Genomic DNA, 10771 nt, shown 5'->3' on the forward strand with positions numbered 1-10771 from the left:
CAACAAAAAACAGTTCCGTCTTGTATTGTCTGTCCACGCAGATGGTTTTGGTTTTATTTGTCCAGGTCTGTCTCTGAGATATCTGCCCTCACCTAAATACAAACTAGGTAATTGGAATTAATTGGAATTTAGTTTGTGTTGCTCAATGTTGAAGAATTTCATTTTAAAAAGAAACAACGTCCTCGTTACTCCGGACAATCCGCAGATTTTTAGGGAGTATTTTTCTAGTAATTTGGTTAACACATAACACATAAATTGATTTGTATATACATTTCTTAACTGTAGATGTCTGTGGTGTAAGCTGCGAAACACCCCAGCAGAAAAGTATATGTCAGCCATGAGTTCAGAGTCACTGAAATGAACTCAGGTTAAATACAGTTAATGGGGGGCTTGGTACTTGCTGTGAATTCGTCCCAGGAAAAATGCCTTCAGGTGTTGTGTGCTGGTGCAGTGGAGACTGTTGTATGTGCGGAAACAAAGAAACCTCATTAACGCTTCATGGAACTGTCACAGACATAGCTATAGTTATTACTATTTTTACTGTAACAGTAATGTAGCTGCAGAGGTTTCTTCCACTGACTTTTCATGCTAAAATAGCAGCTTACTGTTCACACTTATGTTTCCACTCAGCTGAGTGCACGTGAACATCAGGTGCAGATAGTCACCTGAACATTATACTTCAACGATCAAACCTCTTGGCTGCATGTGACAAAATTTCCCTCGGCCACTTCACTAAACAGCCACATATTGTCCTATCATGGATGCAGACACGGACAGTGGTTGCAGTTGTGTTTACACTACACTGGGTATCTGCATACATGCATGTGTTCACACATACTTTTCAGCACATATAGTCCATACAAACAGTCATGCAGTCATACAATTTTGAGTGGCAAGCAGATGGTCTGTAATCATTTTAAAATCACTGGAAATTCTTTGACCCTGACCTGAACTGATGGAGGCTGAACGTGTTCGTCTACATGAGGACACAGACGGAAGATCAAGAGGTTTTGCCTTTGGTTTCTGACATGTCCCACCTGCTTCTGGGCATCAGTTTGATACTTCACTCAATACTTCAATAAGAAACAAAGACCCAGAGGTATCAATGCATCCTCCATCAATGTGAGGGTAGCTGGGGGGTGGAAGGTATTAATGTTATTTAAGGATGGGGTATATGGAGAGGAAAGGGTGAATAGTTTGGGGTTAGGGAGAAAAGTTTTTGGTGGTGGTGGGGGGTGGGGGATTGATCAAAGAGAGAAGATGTGTTAGGGTGGGTGGGCGTGGCCTGTTCGGTTGGGGGCATGTCTGTTCTCAGGAACTCCTCTTAGTCCTGGAGTGCTGGATCAACCACTGGAGAGTGATGTCTGCAGAGAGAGAGGTGTGACATCAGCAGAGCTCAGACAGAGAGAGTGTGTGTGTGTGAAGAGTGTGAAAGAAAAGAAGGAGGTAAACTAACAGTGAAGTGTAACTGTGTGTGGGTTTGACTACGTCCGCAATAATGCGTTTTTGTAGTTTTTTTAAAATGACCATTTGTAAAGGTTTCAGTTTTGTCCATCCAGACTACAACACAACCCCAGAGTTTTCAAAATGAAACAGTGCCAGCAGAGTTTCCAAAACTCTCTGTTTTCGGGGCTCGAAAACTCTGGAGTAGTGTGGACTGCAGGAGGAAACATAGCAGAAGAGATGCATTTACTGTGGACGTAGCTTTAATTTCAGACTCTGTGAAGAGTTAAGACAGTCAGTCACTGGACAGGCTCAGGCAGTACCTGTTTTTAAATGAATTACTTAATACCGTCCCAACATTTCACCAGGGTACACGGCATATCATGATATTTGTTAAATTAGTTCCTTTTGAAGGTAAAACTCACAGATATAAGATTTTTATAAGCCTACATTGTCTCATGCCAGTTATTTGGACAAGTCATTCTGCGATTAAATACATCTGACACCATGTTGCAGCACCGTGAATAAAGTTAACAACCCAAAATGACCAAACTTGCAATCATTTTCTACCTCTAAATCATTCTGCTGGCCAAACTCCCTGCTGTAACAAATTGATAATCTTTTTTTCCTTCTTCCTTTTCATCCTATTTTATTTACTTGAAAATTCTTTAAAAAAAGTATTTTATTTGAAGTGTTGAAGATATATTTGTGGTTATAAGAACCAAAAACTCTTCTGATTGGCTGACTGTTTTCTGAGTGATCTAATATAAATATAGCAGACTTCAGGTAAACACTCAGACACCAAATCCTGCAAGGTTGGATGGTGGGTCCAGGTGGGCGGGGCTTGGGGCGTGGCTGAGAGCGGTGACTGCTTTGTTGTAACATAACAAAGTTACAGAAGTCCTGGCGGTTCATTTTAAGGCTCAGTTTCAGAATGTGTGCATTTCTTTGTGGACTGAGCGCATTGATACTTTCACAGTATTAATATAGAACCTAGACCTGCTGTATAATCAAAAAAGACATGGAAATCTACCTTTATATTATATGGGACCTTTAACATAACTTTATTGCAGAATGTGGCACTCGACTGTGGGAAAGAATATATTGTGTTCAGTTAAAGGTAAGTCCTGCAGGAGTTTTGGCCAAACAAGACAGAAAAAATGGCCTATTCAAATAAAAAAAATCTAAATAATTGTTAATAGTCTAAACAATTGATGTGTTACACTCTTTCACCACAACTTCCTTGTAGCAAACAGCTTCATGAGTCTTTGCTAGCTCAGCTGCATCACCTGATCAGAACCCAAAACATTCCCAAATGGGGAGAACTGGATCCTCACCAGCTGCCTGCCTGACCTCTGGTGGAGCGTGTTGTGCACTACAACACATCACATTAATGATGCCTCTGTGTGGGTTTAATAGAAAATGGAGAGTATGTTTTTGACAGTGTTGAAAATCACCACTTAATGATGTGATACTGCCTGAACCCATCAGTGAAGTTTGAGTTGGTTCTGATCCTTGATTATACTGAGGTTTCGGATTTTTTGTTGACACCATTTACATACAGGAGGGAGCAGACCATTAGAAAACACTTTAATACAATGTTCCAGTACAACACGACCGAGAGAGAAGGTTTCTGGCGTGTATTCTCTTCTGCTATGTCTGTAACCTTGTTCTTATCTTCACCCTGTAACTAAGCATCCTCCTTGAACTCAGCAGAGATGACTGAGACTAAGACGCTCACGTTCTCCCTCCTGCTCTGACGAAACGGACAACAACTCTTTTGTCCACTTTTATATCACACTGTTAACACGTTCTGAGAAGCGATGACATTACACCAATCTTCACTTTTTACCTGTGACTTTTAGAGTTGATTTCAGGGTTTTACTGCTCGTTTTTGAAGCCTTGAGACTCCTGGTCTGGCTCTTGCTTATATCTGTGATCTGCTGACTCCCTATGAGCCTGATCACTGCTTGAGACCTTGTGACGGGCTGACTGAGAGTCAAAATCAAACTCATCTACTGGCTGAATATTTTGTTGCAGATATGGGTTTTGATTACATATATGATGGATTTTGCTGGTAGTAAAGAATTCCTGTAGATGCTGCAAGTTGAAAATACAGTCAAAACTGTAAACTGTTAACTGTCATCAACAAATCCCTGAGCTTAAACTAAACACTAAATATGAAGTCGAACTCTGGGCTGAATGTGAAAGTCTGCCTGGTTTTTATTGAGGAGACAAAATGCACAACAATAAAAGCCTCCTGCTTAGCGTGAAGCAGCAGGAAGTGGTGGAGTTGTATAAGTAGTAACACAGCTTGGCTCTGATGCAGCTGATTGGTAAACAGTGAAGTCATGCTGTTATCTGGAAGCACAAGCAGGATCACAGGAGTGAAACTAAACCGAAGAGATTCAGTTAGCGTCACTGACAAATGTGACCTGGACACTCTGCTCCCTGCACTACTTTGTGATTCAAACTCTGAACAGAGGTTTGTAATACTACCACTCCAGAAAGTTATTACAGTAGTGATCATTCATCCTCTTCCTCTACTGCAAGATGAACAGCAGTAATGCACTGTTAACTTCGGTGGGTGCTCTACCAAAAATGTCTATTTTATGTATTTTTGTTGCCAACGCAGTGCCATTCTGTTTGATGCTGAAGCTCAAGTTTTTTCTGGTTCAACTTTTTCACCAGATGACCCCGTGTTTTGAGACCTTTACTCTAGCGCCCCCACTGTACCAAAGCAGCAGTCTGCCATAGCTTTAGGGTTTCATGAATGAAAATGTATTATATCAGTGAGGGTCCTTGCATGTGTGTTTGTGTGTGTGTCATACCGATGTTGTCTTTCTCCTTGCAGGAGATGGAGTAGCAGCAGATCTCTCTGTCCTGGATGGCCGACAGGTTCCTGAGCAAAAACACATGAAGAAAAATCAGTTCATACACACTCCATATATGCGAGTTAGAATTGTATTTATTTTTCTTTTGATTGCTCATTACATCTCTTCTTTATGCACCATGTTTCACAATATCTATGCCAGAACCAGTAGCTGTACCAACAACCCTGTGTTAATGTCATTTAAATTCAATAAATATTTAAATAACAAAAGATGGACATGGATATGGATGGATATTCATCAAACAGGAAGACCAGGCCAGAGTCACAGCTCACATGTCATTTTGTGTGTGTGTGTGTGTGTGTGTGTGCGTAGACATGTTAATAGAGAGTCATTATGTATTCCACTAGATTTACTGAGGTCACACAGTTTACGACGGTAAGACCCTAAGGCAGGAGAGCTACTGAGTCGAGGTGAGAGCAGATGATAGACACAACTGTTGGGGGAAAAAACATGTGACTGGAAACCAGTCACGTGACACTGAACAGGAGTAGGCAGCAGTGTGTTCAGTGTGTCATTATCAACAAACAAAAAAAATGGAGCTATATGTTTGCTGCAGATTATGCTGTTGAAGGAAAGATACTGTATAAAATATAATGTAGAAATATGTACAAACACACTAAACCTGGACCAGAGTTTTGGTGTGGACTTACATCCTCTCTATGAGCTCCTTCTCATCCAGAGCTCCTGGAAGGTCCCTCTTATTGCCCAGAACCAAAACCTAAAGACACACAGACAAAATACACATCAGCCAAACACACAAGAAAACACAGCAGCTGTCTACATACTGGTAAACACACTGTCTGCATTTCACTATGTCCAGTGAAGTTGGTTTGTCTTGTTCATTGTATGTGGTGCAGTGTCGGCGTATTCGGTCACAGGCTGAAGATCAGGTGGCTTTGTCAGTTCATCCTGGTTCACTCTGAATCAGTTAGCTCAGCTGGCTCAAGTCCGAACTGTTCAGGAAAGTGTAGCTAGTTTATTCTGGTTCCCTCATAGTTTTAGATTTGAGCTGGTTTGCTCAGGTCAGTTTGGTTCTGTCAGGTTTACTCAGCTCTATTTAGTCAGGTAATGGGACATGGTTTTGGTCCTGTCAGGTTTTGTTGGAGAACATTGTTGTGGTGGGTCTGGTCTGATTTGTTCTGAATCTTAATCTGTTGTGGTACTGTTCTTACAGGGATTCCCTGCAGCTGAGGTTTGTCCAGCAGGTTGTGAAGTTCGTTCTTGGAGGCTTCGATTTTCTCTGGGTCTGCTGCATCCACCATGTACCTGAAACCGAAAGAAATTAAGTCAACATCTGTAAATTCATTTTAAAATGTAATCCAGAAACTTCAACTTTAAAGTTTCATTGATTATTAAAACTGTCTTTAACTGATGCTATCTAACGTCACATACTGAGACAACATCATGGAGCTTTGTTTGGTTCAGTGGGAACACGCAAAGGCGGCAAAATATGGGGTCTTTTTAACAACAGTATAGCGGGAGCTCTGTTCAAAAGTTTAAGTATCTAAAATCGTATCATGCTGAGTCCTGCTAAAACTCAAAAAGAGATGAAAGAAAAAGCTGGCACAACTCATCAGTATCACTTTCACTACAACATAGCCGTGCATGCAGAACAACTTTGCTCTTTGTTACATAAATCTGACCCGTTTGCCCTGAAGCCTTCCTGCCCCATCTCACTAAGACAACTGCGCTAATATGACACAACTACACAGCAAAAGACCTGAGGACACTTCTGATGATCACATTCAAGGATTTAGATTTTTAAGATCTACACTATGATTGGACCAAACGCAAACTGTCAGCAACAATTTACAGATATCAGATTTATCACTGAATATCTGCAGAACTTGTCAGTTTGAACAGAAGGATGAGGGTCGATGGACAAACTTGCCCGGCAGAGACGTCCCAGCAACCCCTTTACGTGACAGTAACCACAGTTTAGCAAACCGGGACTTACACGATAGCACTGACTCCTCGACAGTAACGCTCCCACATGCTCCTGAACCGAGGCTGACCTCCAATATCCCACAACTACAGACACAGAGAGAGAACAGCACATTGTTAGAGTATGTAATGTATACAGTGTAAAAATTAATTGTCTCTGATATCTGTGCGTGAGTGGATTTTTCAAGGTTTACATGTGATGTAGTCGAATATATCTGTTATATATCTGTCTTTTGTGAGGGTGAAAAGGAAAGTATAGTGGACATTAATGATGTAATCTAAATATTAAAGAATGTAAATAAAATAAAAAATGTTAAAGTATAATAATCATCATAATAAATCTAATAAAATGTAATAAAATATAATGTAGAAAACATAATAGTGAGGTGGTGTTATGATGTTAGTATGTATTATTTATATAATATAATAATTCTAAACATGTGACATAATGTAATATACATTATTATTATGTAACAATTAGGATTTAACAACGTGAAGTTACTTAGTAATGGATCCTTTTGATTTTAATATTTTACTCAATCTTAACAGGAAAAGAATGATGTAAAAAAAAAAAAAAAAGGAATTAATTAAATAAAAAAGTTTTGTTGTTGTGTTGTTATTATAGATGTTTAATAAGAAGGTGTTATAGATATATATAAAAAATCCATTATATTAATATGGTATTATATCTACTTTTCCTCTGAATAAATAATGATAACTGGTGATGTTTGTTAAACCAGAGATTAGTCCACAACCAGACAAACTGCCATACAGTATGACTATGTACAGACAGTCAGCAGAGCGGAAGCGAAGCAGGGAATTGAACTACCAACCTTGATGGTGACGTTGCCCTTAGTGATCTTCCTCATGTTGAATCCCACTGTAGGAATCATGTCTTCACTGAACTGCCCAGACTGAAAAAAACACACACACACACACACTCCTTACTGATACATACACCACTGTTGATTCAGACGGTGTATGCCACCGCTGTGTGCCATTCATTAAAGGTATATGAACATCATCACAGACAGTGATCTGTGGTTTCTACCAGAGGAAAATGCCACTAAAAAAAGAGCTCAGATTATCACCAATGTACAGTATAGTGTTGATTTGTATGTCGACAAGTAAATAACAAGAAATTGCAGTAAAGAAATGTCAAAGATGAATTTATGGACCTCCTCGTGGCCTATGGGATGAATGCAAGGTGCTGACCATGAATCTGGATTAGAGTCCACCTGAGGATCTTCACTGCATGCTGCCCCCATTTCTCTGTCCCCTCATTTCCAGTTTTCCTGATTTCCTGTCTCTCTACTTAAAATTCTCCAATAAAAGGCATAAATGAGCCTCTGTAATTTTTCCACTGGAGAAAATCTGACAAGTAATTCTGCAAATGTTTATTTGTCCGGCTCCATAGATTCTCTGAGAATCAAATGTAAGTATCTTTATCATGCTGTTTGCTGTTATGTTGAATAACAAACGTTGGCCAACTTCATCATTATCATATTTTAAAACTCACATTTTGATATTAATATCAGCCTCAGCAAAACATTATTGGTGGGGCTCTAGTTTCCAATTCCAATATGCAATGTCAGACATTCACAAGTCACAATTAACAAAAATGTCTGGGATGAGTCAATCTGATAAACTGTGCTGATCCACATTAAATGTAATTACTTCATCAACGTCATTATAAGATACAGTGTTTCTGCCATTATGTCACATTCATGCAGTTATGTTCATTCAAGGCTGTTGACTCAGATTTAGGAGTAAATCCAACCCCTGCAGCAAACAGACATTAAAATGAGTTTTTATTCAAATGTTAAAATGCTCTTACTTTTTATTTGCTTAAATAAAAACATTAAACAGTAACTGTGGCATGTGGGAATGTTTGATCACTACTGAGGAACACCTCTGCCCCCTTTGCCCGCTGATATCCTGCAGTCAGTCAAGAAAGTACAAGTGAAGAGACTGACTCCTACAACAGGACAGTGATCCAAAGCAGACCTCAAAATCCACCATGAACGACTTCAAGAAACACAGGCTGAGGCTTTTTAATGTCTGCTTGCTGCAGGGTTTGTTTTAACTTCTTCACATTTTAAAATCAACCCAACTATATCTTTTACATATACATATCAGACACTGCATAATCATCTAATTTAATATATCTGAAATACTGATGTTGGCCCAGCATCAGATGGGTTCTGTACTCAAAACTGCATTTCAAATTTAAAAAATGGAAGAAACACAAACAAATCTCTTTGGGTGGAGGCAAATCTATGTTAGTGGGTCACTCAAAAATTTAATTTGTACATGGGAAGCAGAGGAGGGTGCAGTCAGGGAGGGGTGATCAGCTGATGGTGTATGGCAGGGAGTGACTGTGACCGGAGAGGGAAGGTCACTCTTACAGGAGGAGGGGGGTCGACCCTCTAACACTGGACCTACAAATCCTACCTCCGTCCCCGCAAATAACACCAGGGATGGGAGTGGGGAGGTGGGCAGTCCTAAAACGGCCTTAAATTCTGATACAAATTTCTCCAGTTACGGTGGAGGTTAGGACCATCCACCGGTACTGATGTGAGAGCGGATGTGCTCATTTAAATGACACTTTAAAGCTCAGTAAGCATAACGTTAGTGGTGCCTGTACTCAGTAAGAAAACAAACCCAGACGCTGGCTATTTAACAGAACTTTAAGTCACTAATGTACAAATAACACACTGAATCGTTGATCGTCTTGCTGAAGTCGAACATCGACAGCTAGCTGACCTCACCACCGCAGGATAACAATGGATGAAGCCAGATGCTAACTGGCAGCTGGCGTTAGCACATCTGTTAGCGGTTAAATTAGCCCACCCTTACCGCTATCACATTGACGAAGGTCGTTTTCCCGGAGTACTGCAGCCCCACCAGGGTCAGCTCCATCTCCTCCTTCCAGAAGAGCGCCTTGAACCAGTCCAGCAATTTGTTAATTAGCGCTATCATCTTTGTCGTCTGATGCTGATGCTAGTGCTAATGCTGCTGTTTCTGCTGCTATGGCTAGGTGGCTATGCTAGCTAGCTAGCTGGCTAACGCCCCGGCAGTCTTTTTTTGAGACGCTGACAGTCACTGAGACAACCCCGGGCGGTAACGGGAAAACGGACGACACCGACTGGCGTTATATGAACCGAAGAGGATAGTCAATAAGTTGGTGTTTTCAGGCTCTGGTGTCCGCTGTGTGTTTTCCGTGATGTTTACTAGCTACGCCTTTTCCCACAGTACTGTCAAGAGATTTATCAACTCACACCACATCCGGCACAGCCCTTCAAAATAAACCTCGAACCGAAAATAATTTCCTGAAACATACAATCAAATAAAGGCTCAACATGGACATAAATATGATTCATAAGAAACAAAATATTGTAATTAAAGTGTTTTTAGTCCAAAATTTCCCTTTTATTGGTAATGTTGTCAGATTTGATTTAATCTGTCAGCAGGTTGTCCGCTCTGCTTCCTGTTTGGGTGGGGTTGATATATGAAGCAGAGGAAAGCAGAGAAAAGAGGAGGCATAGACTTCTGTGTGATTGAACTTCTGCCCTCTGCTGTAAACACAAAGTAACTACAGTTATGATATCCCGAATAAACACGAAGACCCTTTTACCTCCATGTGGAAGGTGAAGTTTTCACCTCTGTCTAAATCAGCCATTTCATCACTGCTACTCAACTGGAGGTCATTGTCGTCATATCTGAGGTTCAACATGACTCAATTAAACCACGTTGTCAGTAGGGTTAAACGGATTTTACAGCTCAGACCATGTGACTCATTTCTAACAGTTCAGTTCTTTCAGAAAGACTAAACTGTGATAATTAGCAAACAAATGTAACAGTGGTCATATCTTCATTATATGACTTGATTTGGGTGACTGATTATCTGACAAACTGAAGAGGTCAGTGTATGAACAAATGTTGGAGCAAATATCTGCAGACATGAGGTCAGTTTATTATTGATGGAGACAAAACAGATGGAAAACATTATGGCACTGATACCCACTATATATAATGTATGATAATGTAATTGAAGAATTATTGATAATTTTTTCAGTTTCCTTATTTCCTATGGGGCTGTCAATACCTGCTTTTGCAGAGATGTGTTACTGGTTACTCTGAATGTACAATAGATCATGTAAAAAATGAACACACACACTGCTGCATTAACATGTAATCTGACTGAGAACGATACAGGAAGTGCAACTAACTGGACGTCCGCTTCTCTGTCTGACAGTTCACCACAGATTATTATAAAAGCAGACAAAAATTACCCTTTACTTATATTTTAAAACAAGACTGCACCCAGAGTAGTTGACCTTGTAGACTTCAAAGGGTCACTTCACCTACATAATAAAAAAACATATCACTCACTTACCTCTAGTGGCATCCAGTCATGCAGATAGTTTTCTGCACACTGTTGATACTGTTGACATTTATCCCAGTTTTGAAGAATTTCAGCCATGGGA

The 10771-nt window shown here is 40.1% G+C and overlaps 1 protein-coding gene across 1 annotated transcript; it reads right to left on the bottom strand.

Moving 5' to 3' along the window:
* Window positions 1-13: 13 nt before the first annotated feature.
* LOC111673356 (ADP-ribosylation factor-like protein 8A) lies at window positions 14-9721 on the bottom strand. Its single transcript, XM_023431111.2, has 7 exons — window positions 9141-9721; window positions 7115-7195; window positions 6295-6368; window positions 5510-5603; window positions 4988-5055; window positions 4275-4345; window positions 14-1364 (listed from the first exon to the last, which is right to left on the bottom strand). The coding sequence occupies exons 1-7, from the start codon at window positions 9261-9263 to the stop codon at window positions 1312-1314; spliced, it is 564 nt and encodes a 187-aa protein (XP_023286879.1). The 5' UTR covers window positions 9264-9721; the 3' UTR covers window positions 14-1311.
* Window positions 9722-10771: the final 1050 nt, after the last annotated feature.

The sequence above is a fragment of the Seriola lalandi genome, unplaced genomic scaffold, assembly GCF_002814215.2.
Source record: "Seriola lalandi dorsalis isolate HSWRI2012SDOR001 ecotype SW California unplaced genomic scaffold, Sedor1 jcf7180002054917, whole genome shotgun sequence".
Taxonomy (NCBI): domain Eukaryota; kingdom Metazoa; phylum Chordata; class Actinopteri; order Carangiformes; family Carangidae; genus Seriola; species Seriola lalandi.